The sequence below is a fragment of the Helianthus annuus genome, chromosome 2 (genome assembly GCF_002127325.2).
Source record: "Helianthus annuus cultivar XRQ/B chromosome 2, HanXRQr2.0-SUNRISE, whole genome shotgun sequence".
Taxonomy (NCBI): domain Eukaryota; kingdom Viridiplantae; phylum Streptophyta; class Magnoliopsida; order Asterales; family Asteraceae; genus Helianthus; species Helianthus annuus.
This window is the reverse complement of record NC_035434.2, coordinates 137,085,085-137,105,031: the sequence shown is the minus strand read 5'-3', so window position 1 is coordinate 137,105,031 and position 19,947 is coordinate 137,085,085. Positions and strand designations below refer to the sequence as shown.

The 19,947-nt window shown below is 39.3% G+C and overlaps 1 protein-coding gene and 2 non-coding genes across 3 annotated transcripts; 2 read left to right on the top strand and 1 right to left on the bottom strand.

The window, feature by feature from the left end:
- Positions 1 to 13,982: 13,982 nt before the first annotated feature.
- Positions 13,983 to 14,070, top strand: LOC118490047. Its single transcript, XR_004888053.1, has one exon. It is a non-coding gene; the product is annotated as a small nucleolar RNA R16 (small nucleolar RNA).
- Positions 14,071 to 14,591: 521 nt separating this feature from the next.
- LOC118490049 lies at positions 14,592 to 14,681 on the top strand. Its single transcript, XR_004888055.1, has one exon. It is a non-coding gene; the product is annotated as a small nucleolar RNA R16 (small nucleolar RNA).
- An 813-nt stretch (positions 14,682 to 15,494) lies between these two features.
- LOC110896724 (probable disease resistance protein At5g66900) lies at positions 15,495 to 16,022 on the bottom strand. Its single transcript, XM_022143891.1, has 2 exons — positions 15,825 to 16,022; positions 15,495 to 15,731 (listed from the first exon to the last, which is right to left on the bottom strand). Exons 1-2 carry the CDS (start codon positions 16,020 to 16,022, stop codon positions 15,495 to 15,497), a joined length of 435 nt encoding a protein of 144 aa, XP_021999583.1.
- Positions 16,023 to 19,947: the final 3,925 nt, after the last annotated feature.

Below are 19,947 nucleotides of genomic sequence, written 5' to 3'. Positions count from 1 at the left end.
TATTCAGGCTAACTTATTCTCAGTGCTCCCTTCAATCCACATCCAATCACTGTGAGTATACTCGATCCCTTTTTGCTTTTAGCACTTTTGGGTGTTACATACGTAAACTATCAAAGTCACATACAACACATATTATTTGAACGCTAACCTACTCGCATGTGCTATTTGACTAAATGATTGCTGTTTATTATGTTTATACATGGAGTGCTATCTACCTGCTTTAGCAACATAGTACTATAGTTTGGACTCAGCACCCGTTCACACGGGGGTTGCTAAGGACAATTACTTGCATGGATTACGGTGGTAATCATGTATTGCGAACTGTCTCGGACAGTCAACCCGCAGTCGTTGGTACCGATGGTCCCATGTTGATAATTTACATGCATCGTTTTCCCTTGTGTACGTGCCTGGTTATGCGTAAACTATTCGAACCCTATATGCTATATCAAACTTGTGTACTAACCTTTACATTATATGTATTGACTTTATTTTAACGTATGTGACAGGTGTTTAAGGTGTTAGCTTGCTAGGGAAGCGAGGCAATAATAAGCTTCTAGGAGCCCATGACCTATGGCCCTTGTCCACGAACCTGATCCGGGGTCATAGTTCTCAGTAGAGCTTGCCACTGGCACTTGTAGCCAGAGGGGTCCACAAATAGGGGTCTTAGAAACTTCAAACAATATTTAATTTGGTTTGTAATAATTAGAATCTGAGTTGTCGGAACAGTGTTAAATGTTTAGTTGTTTTCTATGATAACTTACTATTTATTTGGGATACGGTATGGGACGTATCATTTAACTGAATTTGTATGATAGTTGTTGTGGAAACTTCTGGACAATCTGTTTCGCTCAGTGCCGCGCCCCGATGATTCCGCCATCGGTTGGGGTGTGACAGATTGGTATCAGAGCCATAACTATAGGGAATTAGGTTAGACACGACCTAGTCCGGGTCGCTGTCTTAGAGACCTAGACTATAGCTAAGAACCAAGAGACCAAGTTTATGTGCTTATTCCTGTTATCCATTCTATTCGATCACTGCACTCAAACCCCAAATCAAAATCTGCAGTTTGGACAGGATTAGGTGTGGAAGCCGTAAATTCCTGCCTAAATTGCTGGATTCTGTCAATTATTTATGTGTGTTTTCTTATCAACAAACGAGGAAAATTTTACCAAATCAGGGCTGAAACCCGCAATTTGATGCAAATTTTCCTCAAAATTTTCTAAAAACAAGGAAGAAGTTGCTAAGCTAGGGGTGAAACCCTAACCTTGGCAGTTGTTCCGACTTCATTTCATCTCGCCAAGGCAATTAACAGACTCCAACGACCTGAACTCACGAGTATGGCCTAGGGAACGCGTGCATAATGCCCGAGGACTGAGGCAGAAACACGACCCCTAGAGTCGAAAGTAACGACAAGTCTACTGTGAATAGTTAAATTGTTTTGGTTAGTCGATGTCTAGTAGCCGCAGACAATCTAACTCTCAATTTTCAAGTGTTGCTTTGTTGATTTTATATGTTTTACCTGTTTACGTGTTTATATTTCCGTTGGTTATTTGGTTTTATTATCAATCCACACGACTTGCATTTGCTACCCTACTTCGATTCCCAGTTGATGCGATATCCTACGCTATACGACTAAGTTAGACAATACAATGTGACACTACTCGATAAACTATACGAACGAAGCTCGACTTGTGGTTATAGGTTTCTGTTTTCTGACTCCCTCTGTGCTAAATGCGTACATGTTTAGGTGTTCTGTGCTTTTTGTGCTTATGTGCCTCTGTGATTACGTGAATTCTGTGTTTTCCTGTGCTTTTGTGCTTATGTGCTATGTGTGCTTGATACGTGTTGTATGTTACGGCGTGATTCTAAGCTTTAGTAATTTAAGACGTGTGAGGTGAGATTCGAATTCGTTGTGTTGAGCCTTGTGGCGATGTCTATTGCAGACCATGTCGTCATCCATGTCTCGCCAACGTCTTACCCGTCAGGAAAAGAGGGATCGACGTCTCGCCGCGATCATCTCAAAGACTGTAGCAAAAGCCGTCAGCGATGTGTTCGAGAACGCAAGCAAGTCATCTGAGGAATCCCGAACCCTCACGCCCAAGGATACCAACAAAGCTACTTTTAGCTTCAAACAATTCAAGGCATGTGGACCAAAGGAGTTCACCGGTGAAGATGGCCCTACGACGCTATTTCATTGGTTTGACTTGGTGGAAGTTACTCTCCGACAAAGCGGATGCCCAGATCACCTCCGTACTCTCAATGCTACCGATGTCTTCCAGTCACGTGCTTTGGACTGGTGGACCGCGGAAAGGAACAAGCGCGGGAACGACGCTGCATACGAGCTGACGTGGGAGGAATTGAAAGCGATCATGATGGACGAGTTCTGTCCTCCCCACGAACGCCAAAAGTTGGAGGATGAATTCTGGAGTATCAAGCAGAAGGAGGGAGACAATGCTGGTCTCACTGCCCGTTTCAAACAGTTGAGCATTATATGTCCCGACCAAGTCAAGACTCCTGACATGACCATCAAGAAATACATCCGTGCTCTTCCAGACTGTGTCACGGATTTCGTTCACGCCTCCAAGCCCGCAACAATCGAGGAAACCTACCTGCTCGCCGTTGAGATTAACGACAAGTGGGTGAAGGCTGGTTTCTGGGATAAGCAATCCAAGTCCCTGCATCAAGTTACCACCGCATCAACCGACAACACCACTGCTCAAGCCTCCAAGTCTTCAAGAAGGAGGAAGAAGAACAAGAGTTGCGCTGCCGCAACCACTGCTGCCCCACTCCAGTCTGTACCAGCACAGCAACAGCAACCACAGCGTACCGCTCCAGTGATCAATGCGCCGCCAGCTAAGCGTGCGTACACCGGCCCCCACCCGCTATGCCCAACATGTTCCTATCATCATCCGGCGGGTGTGGCTTGCCGATTCTGCGCTCACTGCAATGTCTACGGGCATTTCACTGTGAGTTGTCGCTATGGTCCCCGTCAAGCCCAAGCCCAAGTCGCTGTCAATCAGGCTCTACTCCCTGCTCCTCAAGCTCAACAAGCCACTCAGGCCCCAGCAGCAAATGTTCGGACCTGCTTTGCATGTGGTGACCCTAACCACTTTGCAAACCGGTGCCCGAACAGGGTAGTCAAGCAAGAAGCCCAACAGCCCCAGCAACAACAACAACAACAGCCTCAACAACAACAGCAAGCAGCTCACTCCAGAACCTTCAACATCAATGCACGTCAGGCTCAGGTTGACAACAACGTGGTCAATGGTACGTTCCTTGTGAATGGTATATATGCATCATGTTTGTTTGATACTGGAGCCGATAACTGCTTTGTGTCCTTTGAATTCGAGAAGCTTCTTAGTCATAAGCGCTCTTATCTTTCGTCGTCATTCGAAGTCGAAGTTGCCACCGGAAGAACTATCACTGTGAATTCTGTGCTCCGTGATTGTACTCTTGAGCTCAACAATCATATCTTCCCTATCAACCTCATTCCGATGCAGCTCGGAAGTTTCGATGTCATAGTAGGCATGGACTTTCTTCGCGAAAACCATGCTGAAGTTGTGTGCTTCGATAAAATGATTTGATTTGTGTTAGCTAGTGGTGATATTCTATGTGTGTATGGTGAAACTGCTGCGAAAGGTCTCAAGCTCATGTCATGTCTTCAAGCTAGCAAGTATCTCCGCAAGGAATATCGAGCCTTCTTGGCCAATATTGTTGTAGCGGAGGACAAGAAAAAGAAAGTTGAAGTCAAAGATGTCCCAGTTGTCCGAGAGTTTCCTCAGGTGTTCCCTGATGATCTTCCTGGATTACCTCCGAGTCGTGATATCGACTTTCGAATTGATCTAATTCCCGGAGCCAATCCCGTAGCCAAAGCCCCTTACCGACTTGCTCCCTCCGAAATGCGCGAACTATCGAACCAACTCCAAGAACTACTCGAAAAAGGCTTTATTCGCCCGAGCACTTCTCCTTGGGGCGCACCAGTCCTTTTCGTCAAAAAGAAGGATGGGTCGTTCCGGATGTGCATCGATTACCGGGAATTGAATAAACTAACCATCAAGAATCGATACCCCTTACCCAGAATTGACGACTTGTTTCACCAGTTGCAAGGTGCTCAGTGTTTCTCCAAGATCGATCTACGCTCAGGTTATCATCAGTTGCGGATTCAAGAAGAAGACATACCCAAAACCGCTTTTCGAACCCGATATGGCCATTACGAATTCGTCGTCATGCCTTTTGGTCTGACAAACGCACCCGCGGTTTTCATGGATCTGATGAATCGCGTGTGCAAGCCCTTCCTAGACCGTTTCGTCATCGTGTTTATCGACGATGTCTTGATCTATTCCAGATCGAGGGCCGAACATGCGCAGCATTTGCGGTTGGTTCTCGAGTTACTTCAGGGAAATCAACTTTACGCCAAGTTCTCCAAGTGTGAATTCTGGCTAGAGGAGGTTCAATTTCTGGGTCACATTGTGAATAGTCAGGGTATACACGTTGATCCCGCGAAGATCGAGGCAGTTAAAGGTTGGATTACGCCTAAGAATCCGTCAGAAGTTCGCTCTTTTCTCGGATTGGCAGGTTACTACCGACGATTCATCGAAGGATTCTCGAAGATTGCTGTGCCGCTTACCTCTCTTACACATAAGGACAAGCCTTTCGTGTGGGGAACCGCACAAGAGACTGCCTTCCAAACCCTCAAACACATGCTGTGCCATGCACCGATTCTTACACTGCCTGACGGAAGCAATGACTTCGTTGTCTACTGTGATGCTTCGAACCTTGGTCTTGGCTGCGTTCTCATGCAACGAGACAAGGTTATAGCCTACGCCTCTCGACAGCTCAAGATCCACGAGAAGAACTATACAACCCATGACCTCGAGCTAGGCGCAGTTGTCTTTGCGTTAAAGATTTGGCGACACTACCTGTACGGTACAAAGTGTACGATCTTCACCGATCATAAGAGCTTACAACATATCTTTAACCAGAGAGAACTCAATATGCGTCAACGCCGATGGGTGGAACTCCTCAACGATTACGACTGCGAGATCCGTTATCACCCAGGCAAGGCGAATGTAGTTGCTGACGCACTTAGCAGGAAAAATTATGTGATAGGTGTTCGAAACATCCAAGCGCAGTATAACCTCGAAGCTCTCATCCGTGAAGTGCAACATGCTTGCTTCAACGAGCGTACGTTGAAGAGAGAGAGAATCTATCACGATGGAGCTCATCTCATAAGCAAAGCCAATGGGATATTCTACTATCTGGACCGAATCTGGGTTCCGAGGAGGACAGATTTGCGAAAGATCATCATGAACGAAGCCCATAAATCCCGATACTCCATTCATCCCGGTGCAGACAAGATGTACCAGGACCTACGCTACAAGTACTGGTGGCCTGGGATGAAACGGGATATCGCTCTATATGTTGGTAGCTGCTTAACTTGTGCAAGAGTTAAGGCTGAACATCAAAGACCTTCCGGCTTACTCGAACAACCGCCGATACCCGTATGGAAGTGGGAAAGCATAGCTATGGATTTCATAACTAAGCTTCCGACCACGCCATCAGGTCACGACGGCATTTGGGTTATAGTCGACCGTCTAACCAAATCAGCCCACTTTCTGCCGATACGAGAAGACTACAAGGTGGCCAAACTAGCCCAAATCTACACCGACGAGATCATTAAGAATCATGGTACGCCTCGAGACATCATCTCTGATCGTGACGCTCGGTTTACTTCGAGATTGTGGGAAACATTTCAAGCGGCTCTTGGTACGACGCTGAATTTGAGTACCGCTTTCCACCCGCAAACCGACGGACAGACTGAAAGAACGATCCGTACTATTGAAGACATGCTCCGTGCGTGTGTTATCGATTTTGGTGGTAGTTGGAGCAAACACCTGCCATTGGTCGAATTCTCGTACAATAATAGCTACCATTCCAGTATCGAGATGGCACCCTTCGAGGCCTTGTATGGTAGGAGATGTCGTTCGCCTATTGTGTGGCACGAGGTCGGTCATTCCCAATTAACCGGTCCCGAGATCTTACAAGAAACGACCGACAAGATCCACCAGATCAGGGAAAACTTGGTGAAGGCCCGGGATAGACAAAAGATGTACGCCGATAAACGACGCAAGCCCCGCGAATTTGCAGTTGGTGACTATGTACTTTTAAAGGTATCCCCTTGGAAGGGTGTAGTCCGATTCGGCAAAAGAGGGAAACTTGCGCCCCGATTTGTTGGACCTTTTAAGATTCTGGAAAGAATTGAAAAAGTCGCCTACAAACTCGAATTACCGGAGGAACTCAGCAATGTCCACCCGACTTTCCATGTGTCAAATCTTCGGAAGTGTGTAGCCGATCCCGATACAGTCGTACCACTTGACGATCTTCAGGTCAACGACACGCTACACTTCGTGGAAAAGCCTGTCGAAATCATGGACCGACAGACCAAGCAACTCAGACGCTCTCGTATTCCGATTGTGAAAGTCCGATGGGAAGGCAAACGAGGCGCGGAGTTCACTTGGGAACTCGAAAGTGACATGAAGGCCAAGTACCCGTAGTTGTTCAGTTAGATCTGAAGCATCAAATTAGTAAAAGCACAGACGATGTACGGCTCTCAGCCTAATTTCGGGACGAAATTCCCTAAAGGAGGGGAGGCTGTAACACCCCGTGTTTTCCAAAAGTCAAAGTCAAGTGTTGACTGTGATTGGAATTAAAGATAAATTAAGATTATTTTATTTAGTTTCATTTTGATTTTCATAGTATGTGGAGTAAGTGTTGTATAATCAAACAAATCGATCGATAATCTAACCGCGAATCGACGACCGACTGTGAATAATAGGAAGTAACAATGCGATAAAGTTAATCAATCAATAATCAAGCTAATCGAATCAATCACCGAACCCAAGTGTGGAATTTTAGTACTTTTATACGTGTGTGTGTGTGTGCCTTACGTGTTACTTGTGCATGTTTATTTACGTTACTTGTGTGGTGAATCAATCAACTCAAATCGAAACTCGAAGGATAATCAAACTCGAAGGATAATCAAACTCAATCGACATCGAATGTGAAAATTAGGTTGTAAGGATGCTTGTATGTTAGATATAGTAGTTGGGACTAAAAGTAATTTGAATAGAAACTCTATCCTACTCAATTCCTCATTCATCGAAATCGAAATATCAAAAATCGTCGCAAAACGCTCAAAAAGGGGCATTCTGATCGAACAGGGCATCCTGATCGAACAGGACTAGCCGATCGAACAGGCTGTTCGATCGAGCAGCCCGTTCGACCAGGAATGCTGCTCGATCGAATGGGCCTTTCCTCTTTTGGGAGCCTATAAATAGGGCTGTCTTTGTCATACTTTCCACTTTTGGAAAAGCTCTGACCGACCAGCCTCTTCTTCTCGCTATTTCTCAGATTTCTCTCAATCCGGTAAGTATTTTACTCTAAATCCTGTACGTTTTTGTTCACCTATTGATTCTACACATTTCTATCTTTCGAAACTTGGATTTCAACCGTGAAATCACCAAGATCTAAGTGTTCTTGGGTGATGTCATCATGGTGTTCTTCAAGAACATCAAGTTTTGACACCATTCCACTATGATTAGATTAGATCTAGCCGATTTCCACATAAATAACCTAAAATCTACCAAAGATCTTAACATTTCACGGTGGGAAAGGATTGGAAGATGGATTTTCACCTATCTTTCAACTCTTTTACACTCAAACCGGTGAAAACGGGACTTGAACCGATTTACAAATCATTCTAAACAAACACATGGTTCAAGATTCGGATTCTACCAAGAGATTTACCGATTTCGGGTTAAACGTTAAACTTAGGTTCTGAAACGCTCACTGACCGGACTTGGGTGATTCCTGCCCGAGTCAGTGAACCAAGTAAAGACTTAGGCTTTGTGGTTCAACTCGTTATCAAACTATCTCAAAAATCACATCAAGTAACCAAAAATAACCAAGTGTTAGAAGATAGGCTAACCAGGTCAGGAGTGCTGGCCGAACAGTTAGGCTGTCCGATCGGACAGCCCAACCGAACGAACTACACCAGCTGATCGACCGGACTGACCGATCGACTAGCACCTGGGCCCACAAACTCACAAAGTGTAGTATTGATGGGGTGATGTTCGATCGAACCTACCACTCGATTGAACATTACTACTCGAATCATGAGATACTATACTTCAACACTTAACCTTCTCGAAACATTGGAATGTCACCCGATCGAGCATGCCACCCGATCGAGTGACACTCTACAAATTTAAGACACTGAAGTGGCTAACCGATCGGTTGGGCTAACCGATCGAACGACCCGTTCGATCGACCGAATTGAGAGGTAAGAACACCTCGATGTTTTCAAATGCTGCAACTAAAACTTCAAAAGTTCAAACCATCATACACAAACCCATCCTTTCCAATTAAAGGAAGAAACAATCCACTTGAAAGGACCAGCCGATCGAGCCAGCCGGCCGATCGAATGGGAATGTTCAAACGGACTTTCAAGCCAGTCGAACAGCCCGTCCGATCGAACCAGCTGCCCCATCGAACGGCCCACTCGATCCATTATCCATTGTTTACATTATTTCGCGTACTCATCGTTATGCTATCAAACTATTCAGGCTAACTTATTCTCAGTGCTCCCTTCAATCCACATCCAATCACTGTGAGTATACTCGATCCCTTTTTGCTTTTAGCACTTTTGGGTGTTACATACGTAAACTATCAAAGTCACATACAACACATATTATTTGAACGCTAACCTACTCGCATGTGCTATTTGACTAAATGATTGCTGTTTATTATGTTTACACATGGAGTGCTATCTACCTGCTTTAGCAACATAGTACTATAGTTTGGACTCAGCACCCGTTCACACGGGGGTTGCTAAGGACAATTACTTGCATGGATTACGGTGGTAATCATGTATTGCGAACTGTCTCGGACAGTCAACCCGCAGTCGTTGGTACCGATGGTCCCATGTTGATAATTTACATGCATCGTTTTCCCTTGTGTACGTGCCTGGTTATGCGTAAACTATTCGAACCCTATATGCTATATCAAACTTGTGTACTCACCTTTACATTATATGTATTGACTTTATTTTAACGTATGTGACAGGTGTTTAAGGTGTTAGCTTGCTAGGGAAGCGAGGCAATAATAAGCTTCTAGGAGCCCACGACCTATGGCCCTTGTCCACGAACCTGATCCGGGGTCATAGTTCTCAGTAGATCTTGCCACTGGCACTTGTAGCCAGAGGGGTCCACAAATAGGGGTCTTAGAAACTTCAAACAATATTTAATTTGGTTTGTAATAATTAGAATCTGAGTTGTCGGAACAGTGTTAAATGTTTAGTTGCTTTCTATGATAACTTACTATTTATTTGAGATACGGTATGGGACGTATCATTTAACTGAATTTGTATGATAGTTGTTGTGGAAACTTCTGGACAATCTGTTTCGCTCAGTGCCGCGCCCCGATGATTCCGCCATCGGTTGGGGTGTGACAACTTGACCTTTAATCATAACATGCCCTACTCAAACAACCACAAACTGCAAACATTTCATGCGAGCTTTAATATCTCCGCCATTTCTTTTTTCTTTTTCAACAGACATCTAAATCGCTATTATAACCAAATACCCCTTTGCATCCATATCTTAAATTAGGGATGAGCAATCAGTTCTGGTTACTGGAAAATACCGATACCAAACCATCCGTATCAATCAAATCATGGTACAAATTCAGTACCCATTTTTGGCGCTTTTCGGGATCGGTACTTTCGTTTCGGTACCGATTCGTTATTTTACTTTCAAATACCGAACCGCAATTTCAGTACCGGTATCGGTATCGAGTTCATTCCTATCTTAATATAAATATCTTAATTTACATGTTTCAAAATCCATTGTATTTGTTTAAGGTATTTCATCACCACATCACATAACCTCAACGAAGTAAATTTCAATAAGATCAAGCTAATTAACCTCCATGATCGATTAATCAATTGAATTTGGCAATTTCAATAACGTCAACTGAGGTAAAACAGAATGGATTCGGCGATGGGATCATAAATGTAAAATTTATTAAGGCTATGAGAAATAACCGAGATATAAAATTGACATGGATTATGCGATATTGCATAAAGAAAGATACAAAATTGGAATTAGAGTGAAAGATTAGTGTCGATGTGTTTAAGAGGAAGAACAAACACGATTTGAACGTACAGGGGACATGTTTGTTTTAAAAGTGAATAAATTTTGGGGAATTTTAACAAAACTACGTAGTTTTGATGGGTTTTGCATCAAACTTGGATATTTAACAGCCCCATATTCACTTTCCCGAAATTAGAAATGTATGTTATTAAGAAGCGGGTCAAATAAAAATGCAATCTGTCAATTTCATTTCTCAAGATTACGGCTAGATAGTTGAAGGCACAATACCTTGGTTCCACCTAAAAATAATATTGGAAATATTATTTAACAAATTACTTATATTATTTTTGACAATTAATATAAGTGACATATTTGGTAAAAGTTAAAAATATATTATTTTTTTATATATAATATTTTTAAATCCTACTTACACAAATAAATATATTTTAGGGATAAAAATATATAACAAATACAATATTAAACATAATTTGGCATACACATAAGACACCTTAAATCTAAAAGGTAACTTGTACGTAGAAACGGTTGGGTTTCATATCATACCCCATCATATATTTACTTATTGTGTTTAATTGCAACGATGGAGAAACGGTTGTCATGACGACATTGATGTCGACTGTGGGTGGTGGGCAGCGAACTTTGTGAGCCTGTCGGTGACGATGATGAGTACTGGTGAAGACAAACAATGGTGAGGGGTGGTGCTACCTCTTCCAAACCCATTTGAACTTCTTTTTAAATTAATAAGTTTTACAATAGTGTTCTTTTTGGCAAATTGGAAATAAATAATCCCAACTCACTGTTATTGGCCAATAATAATCCCAACTCATTTAATCACCAATAATAATCCGAACTATTTACTTTTGTTTGTAAAATACTCTCACGTTAAAAAAAAACACTAACTAGGTTAAAATATTGCTGATGTGGCTTAACATGTGTGGACTGACGTGGCTGGTTAACATCTTACCTGTGTATAAAATGATTATCAGCCTAATTTGCACACACAATCGACTGAATTTGCCCACATTGTAGAATTAGGGTTTTGAAGGAGAGTGCGACTGTGTGAGCAAATGGGGCTGATAATCATTTTATACACAGGTAAGATGTTAACCAGCCACATCAACAATATTTTAACCTAGTTAGTGTTTTTTTAACGTGGGAGTATTTTACAAACAAAAGTGAATAGTTCGAATTATTATTGGTGATTAAATAAGTTGGAATTATTACTGACCAATAACAGTGAGTTAGGATTATTTATTTCCAATTTGCCTTTCTTTTTTAACCCATTGTATAAATTAAACAGACCCATGTTGAGTCGTGGTCATTTTTTTAATGGCCTAAATATAAGGAACTTGGAAGCTACCACATACACGAGAATATTATCCAATTATACGATCAACCCAAAATAATAATAACTAGTGGCTTATACCCGTGCTCCGCGACGGAGCAACCCGATTTTTAATAGCATTTAAATGGAAACGCAGACACGGAGGTTAAAATAACGTTAATGGCGGGAAACCAACCGATATTGGTTTGGTTCATTATGGCCTTAGTATGGTACTGCCACTCGATATGGCGATCCGATTATTAACAAATTTTAAATGGAAACGTGGAGACAATGGTAAAAATAACGTTAATATCAGGAATCTAGTCGATATCGGTTCGACTCGTTACGACATTGATACCTAAACAATAAAGTCGTGCTATGACCAAACGGATATCGAGATGTGTTTTATATCGATAAAAACAATAATAATTATATAAATTGTTACTTATTGCAACTTAACTTAATTAGCTAATAGTTAATTTAGTTAAATGTATAATCAAAATAGTATGCTGAAATTAAAGAATGTCATTGCAGTTTTGCTTCGAAATTTATAAGTGGAATGGACTTCTAATGCTGAAATTAAAGAATGTCATTGCAGTTTTGCTTCGAAATTTATAAGTGGAATGGACTTCTAAATTGCAAGTTTTAAAATAGGTGGGATGCAAGTGCAGATAACATACAGATGTAGGTTGTGATGACCTGAAAACTTACACCGTTGATAAGGCTCTTCATTGTTTGTTATTATATATAACTAGTTGGATGCCCCGCCTGCGTTGCGGGGTGATGGCCGAATAATGAGCGAGTGTTAGTCAGCTCATTGACACGGAAAACAATTAAATCAAGTCAACCAATTAAAACAAAACACTTTTAGGTAGCGTTCGTTTCATGGAATGGAATTAGGAAGTTTTTCTTTGTAAAATTGATCTTGGTTGGGGGAGGGAGGAATTTGAAATCCTATGAATTTCTTTAATCAATGAAATTTGTGACTATTTCAACATTACATTCCATTCCTTCATTAGAGTGAAGGATTTCTAACGAATGTTGAAATAGTCATAAATTTCATTGATTAAAGAAATTCATGGGATTTCAAATTCCTCCCCCCCCCCAATCAGATCAATTTTACAAAGAAAAACTTCCTAATTACATTCCATTCCATTCCATGAAACGAACGCTACCTTATAGTTTTGATAAAAAAACTAAAACAATGGCAATATTGTAATTTTTAACCGAGGGAAAGTTGAAGACTGGGTAAAATCGTAATTTGACAAAAGCTAAAGTAATGGCAGTACTGTAAATTTGAACCTGGGGCAAAATTGTAAATTTGAACCTGGGGCAAAATCGTAAATTTTAATTTGAGGTAACAACGTAATATAAATTTGAACTAAGGGCACAATCATAATTTTAAGCTTGAGGCAAAAGTACAATTTTATTTTGAACCGAGCGCAAAATCGTAATTTTGAGTTGCGGGCAAAAACATATTTTTATTTTGAACTAAGGAAAAAACGTAATTTTGAATTGAGGGCGAAATCACAATTTTTAAACTGGGAAAATCACATTTTTGAGCAGAGGGCAAAATCGTAATTTTTAAGTAGGGGCAAAATCAAAATTTTATTTTAAACTGGGGGCGAAAAGATAATTCTGAGCTGAGGGCAAAACCACAATTTTATTTTGAATGGAGGGGAAAATCGTAATTTTGAGCTGGGGACAAAAGCGTAATTTTATTTTGAGCTGTGGGCAAAACCGTAATTTTAAAGTTGGACAAAAACATCATTTTAGAATGGATATAAAATAATAAACTGGTTGGTCCAATGGGAGAGTGCCAGGCAAAGTCGTAATTTTGAATTGGGGACAAGATGGTAATTTTGAGATGGGGACAAAGAGCGTTTGAGCTGGGGGAAAAAACGTAATATTAAAATGGATATAAAACAATAACGTGTTGGTCCAATAGGGGAGTGCCAGGCAGCTGCCTGGCACTATTCCCCCACTTGGTTTTTGTATAAGTAGTAAATAAATAAATAAATAAATAAATAAATAAATAATAAGTCGACCTTTAGGCCCAACCCAAGACAGTTGTAGTAGCTCATCCAAAGTCCAAACCACATCTATCATAATCGGGCTTCATACCCTTTGTTATTCTCGAAGGCCCACTCGTATTACACCAAACCCTAGCTACGGTTAAGCCTATTTAGTCTCTCACCCGATTGATTTCTAGGATCGAGTAATCCAGCTTCTTAAGTTTTAATTGCAGTTGTTTTTCTAAGAATTTATGTTTTCTATTGATCTGTATGTGTTTGCATCTGTTTTACCCTCTCCTTGTTATGAATTTTGTATTATTCAAGGAGATATAACTGATGCATAAAGCTAATTAAGGATGGCTTACCAACGCATTGCTTTTATACTAACTGCTTTAGTGTCAAATGGTCCTTCCTAAATTATAAATATCTATAATATATTTTGAGTTTTTATAATATTTTTCGTAGTTGAATTGTATTGGCAGATGATGATAAATCAGTTTTATGCTTAACACTCTGATTTAACCGTGGTGATTATAAACTCCGCTTATTATCTGATGCCTATTTTTAAGTTTGTTATTTTTAATTTTGGCAAATTGAAAAATAATAATCCCCGTCTTTCTGAAATTGTTCGATAATAATCCTAAATCAGTTATTAGTCAATAATAATCCGACTTCGTTATTTTTTTTGGTAAAATAGTCCTCCATTAAAATAGCTTAACGGAGTTAAGTTTTTTTTTTTCGAATTACAAACCAATGTTTTAAGGCTTTTGATCAGAATGAGGATACAAGTCGATTGATGTAAAACATACCTCAAAATACTGCCCCCAACCCACGAAAACGGTGCTTCAATTCGGGTGTTTAACTTCCAATTAACAAAATTTAAGCCATTTCGAACACAATTTCGATGTAAGTTTTACATCAATCGACTTGTATCCTCGTTCTGATCAAAAGCCCTAAAACATCGGTTTACAAAAAAATTGGACGATGTCGGATTATTATTGGCTAATAGCTAACTTGGTATTATTATCGGCCAATTTCAGAAAGATTATTTTCCAATTTGCCTTTAATTTTCTGTTTTATAAGGAAAGCAAATGATGCAATACAAACATCTTATACTACACACCGAAGATTTTTATGTAGAAAACTATCTCTCAATTGTTTTCTGATGCTTCCCCGTAACATATATTTTTACTGAAATATTCTGTTTTTCGATGATGAAATTTAGCAGACGGGCGGTCTGAAATGATGCCATGTTGATTGTCTGCCTAATATCCATTTAATGGATTAATTTCTGAGATTAAGTGTTTTGACCAACATTTTTTTGTTTTCAAATTTGGTTTTGGTATGCGATGATGAGTATGCAATTATATGTCTGGACTTATGAGACATTGTCTATGAAATAATAAGCATTCTTCTAAGCTGATTTATTTGTCGATGTTAAAAAAAATATTAAATAGTTTTTTTTGTTTTCCTGAAAAAAGTACGATAATTTTGTTGAGTTAACAAAGGATAGCATCACAAAACACTTAAAAACATAAGCTTTCTTCTTCTTTTTGCTGTTATAACCAATCCTTCTATAAGAGTATATAATTGTTTCGGTTATAATAGCATCACAACACACTTGAAAACATAAACTTTTTTCTTGTCTTTGCCGAATAAGGTTTGTCCAATTTTCTATTTTAGTCTCTAACTTTCTATAGTCTCCAATTTTTTGAATGTCGTTCTTGGTAGTCTCTGGTGTGGATGAGGGTTAGTTTTTGGTGTTAGCTGTGTGTGAAATGACAAAATTACCCTTAATATTAAACAAAATAAAATAGTTAAATGCATATGGGTAAATTAAATTTTTCGTTTTATGTTTGTATCAGATTACAAAGGAATAGTCAGACTAGATTTTTGTAGGATAGTTCATAGACGCTTGCAAAGGGTATCAACACCGTCATCATCATGATTGTACAGATGCACACACATATCAAATAGAGAACTAGCTTAAATATGTTGATCTTCTAAGAATATCCCAAAGTCCAAGAAGCATTGTTTGAGTTTCTCGTCTAATACGTCATAGCTTGTCTCAAGGCGCACAAGAACTTCGTTGCTTAAATCCAAAACTGAATGACCTTGACTCAATGTGTTAAGCATCGATTTCCATGACACCTCATTTTTCCCATTTAGGGAGCCGCCAACTACAGAAAGCGTAAGCGGGTGTTTCTTACAGCATTTAACCATCTACAAAAAAGTTTACAAACACAAATTAGTCCACCAGAGTAACAATATCTATAAAAATCATGTATTCAGTTGTAAAACATTTTGTTATGCTACCTGAACCACAAGAGTCTCATCAATAGTAGGAATAGGTGTTGCAGAGTTGCGAAAGACAATCTTAGCATTTTCATCACTCAAAAGGTTGAATTTGAACACGTCATATCTCGTAAACCTCGTCCTAGAAGTGACCAAGAGTTTGTAGACCTTTGATATCAAATGCAAAGTTTCTGACATAAGACTCACACCAAACGTCATCCAACACTAGAAGTATAGGTCACTTAATTTGCTTATCAAAGTGAAGTGGATTCAGGTCATTAACACTTGCTATGAAATCAGGAGTTTCTGAAGCTGTCACAAAGAAAATATTGGCACCAAAATTGTCTGTCGAAAAAAATGAGAGATGTTAGCCAATACCATATGATTATTAGAATGTAACGAAGGGGTATGACCACCTCGTTAGTACCGCTTCACAGGCTATATATATGCCCGAAATTGTAAAGAAATGTGGATCAATTTCATTATTATAAGACTTTTGCTGGCAGACAAGATTCATCATAATTGATCCCACTGTTTAAAACAGGTAGTGAGAGAAAGAGTGTAGAGATAGAAAAGATGTAACAAACTCAATCCTGATTCATTTCCTTTCATACAATCAGGCTTAACTAACTTCTGTTAGCTGAACAATTACACTACTAATCCCTCAACTATTCAAAATTACATTTTAGTCCCTTTACATGTATCACTGTTGTTGAATATAATCTAGCATATTTCGGTGTTGGGGAGTTGCCTAACACTCTAACCTACTTTTTCATCGGTTACTTTTTGACCGCATGAGTTTACTCGTTAATTTACAGGTCCACTGGTCCAGGCCCTTGCATGCCTTCCTCTGATCAAATATGTTAATCAAATATGTTATTTCATTCAATTAAGATGTTGACAGACATATGTTAGCTTGAGTGAACCTTTGAAGAAATTCCACTTGATCTTCAAGCATTTGTTGACAAGTTCCTCGGCTTCTTTGATTTCTATTACGAACAACTCCTGTTCTTCCTGTGTAGCGCCGAGTTTCCGGTTCTAGTTTTTTATTTCGACGGACAATGATCGGTGATACTCGGTCCAAAGTGCTCTTGAGTTGCCTCAGTTGAGGTTTGAAGTTCGATGTGTTTTTATCACATATATAACGACGTCCGACAGCTTAGAAATGGGTTCGGAAAATGGTTCCATGATCGGAGAAAATGGAGGTCCTGCTTCTTTGTTGATGTAGTGTGTGGGGTAATATATTCAAATCGTTGTTATCAAGTATCATCTTGACCCATTTCATATTTTTCTTCAGTTTATATACTCAAATCGTTGTTCTCTTTAATCTGCTGTTCAGCTTAAAAAAGAAAAATATAATGGAAGTCCAACAGCTTCTTTGTTCAGCTTAAAAAATAAAAATATAACGGGTTGAACACTTACATACCATTGGCTCATTTTTTTTTTGTTTTCCTTGAATTTGACAACCACATCACGTGGTTTAAACCACATGGCCCGGACGAAATTGGCAAACCACGAGAGAGAGGGATGGTGTTTAACTCGTGGTTGGCCAAACCATGCGCATTTCACACGCCACTATGGGTGGCCTAATAGTTTTGTTTTCGTTTTGCGTTCTACTATGGTTTCCATACACATTTAACATATTTCACCCTACTCACACCAGATTATCAATCATCAACTTATACGTCATATTATTTCTACTTTATATCTAACTTTTACCTAATTCTTTGATACATAAATTGATCAACATTAATACCATATCATCCCACATATACATAAAATCAAAATTCATTCAAGTTGATTATTTTTACTCCTTATAAATTCAAGTTGATTATTTAAGGTTATCTAACATCTTAAAAATCACCTTGTTGCTATACAATATCTTTCTTTCAAATCTGAATATATACATGTTTGTATTTATAACTTCAGGTTTCATATATGTTTATAACAATAGCTTACATCTATATCTGAGCTTAATCACCAATTACATATTATATCATCACTCTTATAACTAGGGCTAAACTATCTGCACACCTTGGTTGGCTATATGCTTACTTAGGGTATACCTACGCTGCGTATGGGTCTATACGTAACGTATAGGGTTAACCATATACGCTGCGTATAGACCTATACTCAGCGTATATAAACCATGGATTTCAGAGCCTTATCAACAATCATTGCACAGAAAACAAGGGTTCATATACGCTGCGTAGGGATCTATACGCAGCGTATATAAAGCTCCATTTTTGTATTTTTTTTGCGTTTTCCTTTGTTTATTTATAAAAAAAAAAAGAAAATTATTTATAAGAAAACAATATTATTGGTAAATAATACAAATATAAATTATAAAAATTTAAAATAATACAAATATTATAAATTATAAAAATTAAAAATAATACAAATATTATGAATTACAACACCTACAGGGAACCTAAACGAGACTTATATTATACACTATACGATACGATACAACACCCGTATAGGCCGGTAGGTGTGGTTTAGGTCCCGTATTGACCTCATATAAGCCTATAAGTGTGATATCGTATCGTATAGTATAGGTGTGGTTTAGGTCCCCTATTGACCTCGTATAAGCCTATAATTGTGATATCGTATCGTATAGGTCACGTATTGACCTCGTATAAGCCTATAAGTGTGATATCGTATCGTATTGGTGTAGTATAAGTCCCGTATTGACCTCGTATAAGCCTATACGATACGATATCACATTTATAGGCTTATACGAGGTCAATACGTGACCTATACTATGCTATACAATACGATATCACACTTATAGGCTTATACGAGGTCAATACGGGACCTAAACCACACCTATACGATACGATATCACAATTATAGGCTTATACGAGGTCAATACTTGACCTAAACTACGCTATACGATACGATATAATACTTATAGGCTTATACAAGGTTAATACGTGACCTATACTACACCTATACGATACGATATCACACTTATAGGCTTATACGAGGTCAATACGTGACCATACCATACGATATCACACTTTTAGGCTTATACGAGGTCAATACGTGACCTATACTACGCTATACGATAAGATATCACACTTAAAGGCTTATACAAGGTCAATACGTGACCTATACTACGCTATACGATGTGATATCACACTTATAGGCTTATACGAGGTCAATACGGGACCTAAACCACACCTATACGATATGATATCACAGTTATAGGCTTATACGGGGTCAATACGTGACCTAAACTACGCTATACGATACGATATCACACTTATAGGCTTATACGAGGTCAATACGTGACCTATACTACACCTATACGATATGGTATCACACTTATAGGCTTATACGAGTTCAATACGGGACCTAAACCACACCTATACGATATGATATCATACTTATAGGCTTATACGAGGTCAATACGGAACCTAAACCACACCGATGGGCCTATACGGGTGTTATATCGTATCGTATAGTATCGTATCGTATAGGTTCCCTGTAAGTCTTGTAATTCATCATATTTGTATTATTTTTATGTTTTATAATTCATAATAGTTGTATCGTATAGGTGTAGTATAGGTCACGTATCGACCTCGTATAAGCCTATAAGTGTGATATCGTTTCGTATAGGTGTAGTATAGGTTCCGTATTACCTCGTTTAAGCCAATACGATACGATATCACACTTATAGGCTTATACGAGGTTAAGGCGTGACCTATTCTACGCTATAGGATACGATATCACACTAATAGGCTTATACGAGGTCCATACGGGACCTAAACCACACCTATACGATATGATATCACACTTATAGGCTTATACGAGTTCAATACGTGACCTAAACTACGCTATACGATATGATATTCACACTTATAGGCTTATACGAGGTTAATACGTGACCTATACTACACCTATACGATACGATATCACACTTATAGGCTTATACGAGGTCAATACGTGACCATACGATACGATATCACACTTATAGGCTTATACGAGGTCAATATGTGACCTATACTATGCTATATGATACGATATCACACTTATTGGCTTATACGAGGTCAATACGTGACCTATAGTACGCTATACGATATTATATCACACTTATATGCTTATACGAGGTCAATACGGGACCTAAACCACACTTATA

What these genes read in the sequence shown, in the direction of transcription:
- LOC110896724 (XM_022143891.1), bottom strand. Translation starts at nt 16,022, where the DNA reads ATGACGTTTGGTGTGAGTCTTATGTCAGAAACTTTGCATTTGATATCA. An exon ending in ATGAGACTCTTGTGGTTCAG is followed by an intron (nt 15,732 to 15,824) that starts GTAGCATAACAA and finishes ACTTTTTTGTAG; the next exon opens with ATGGTTAAATGCTGTAAGAA.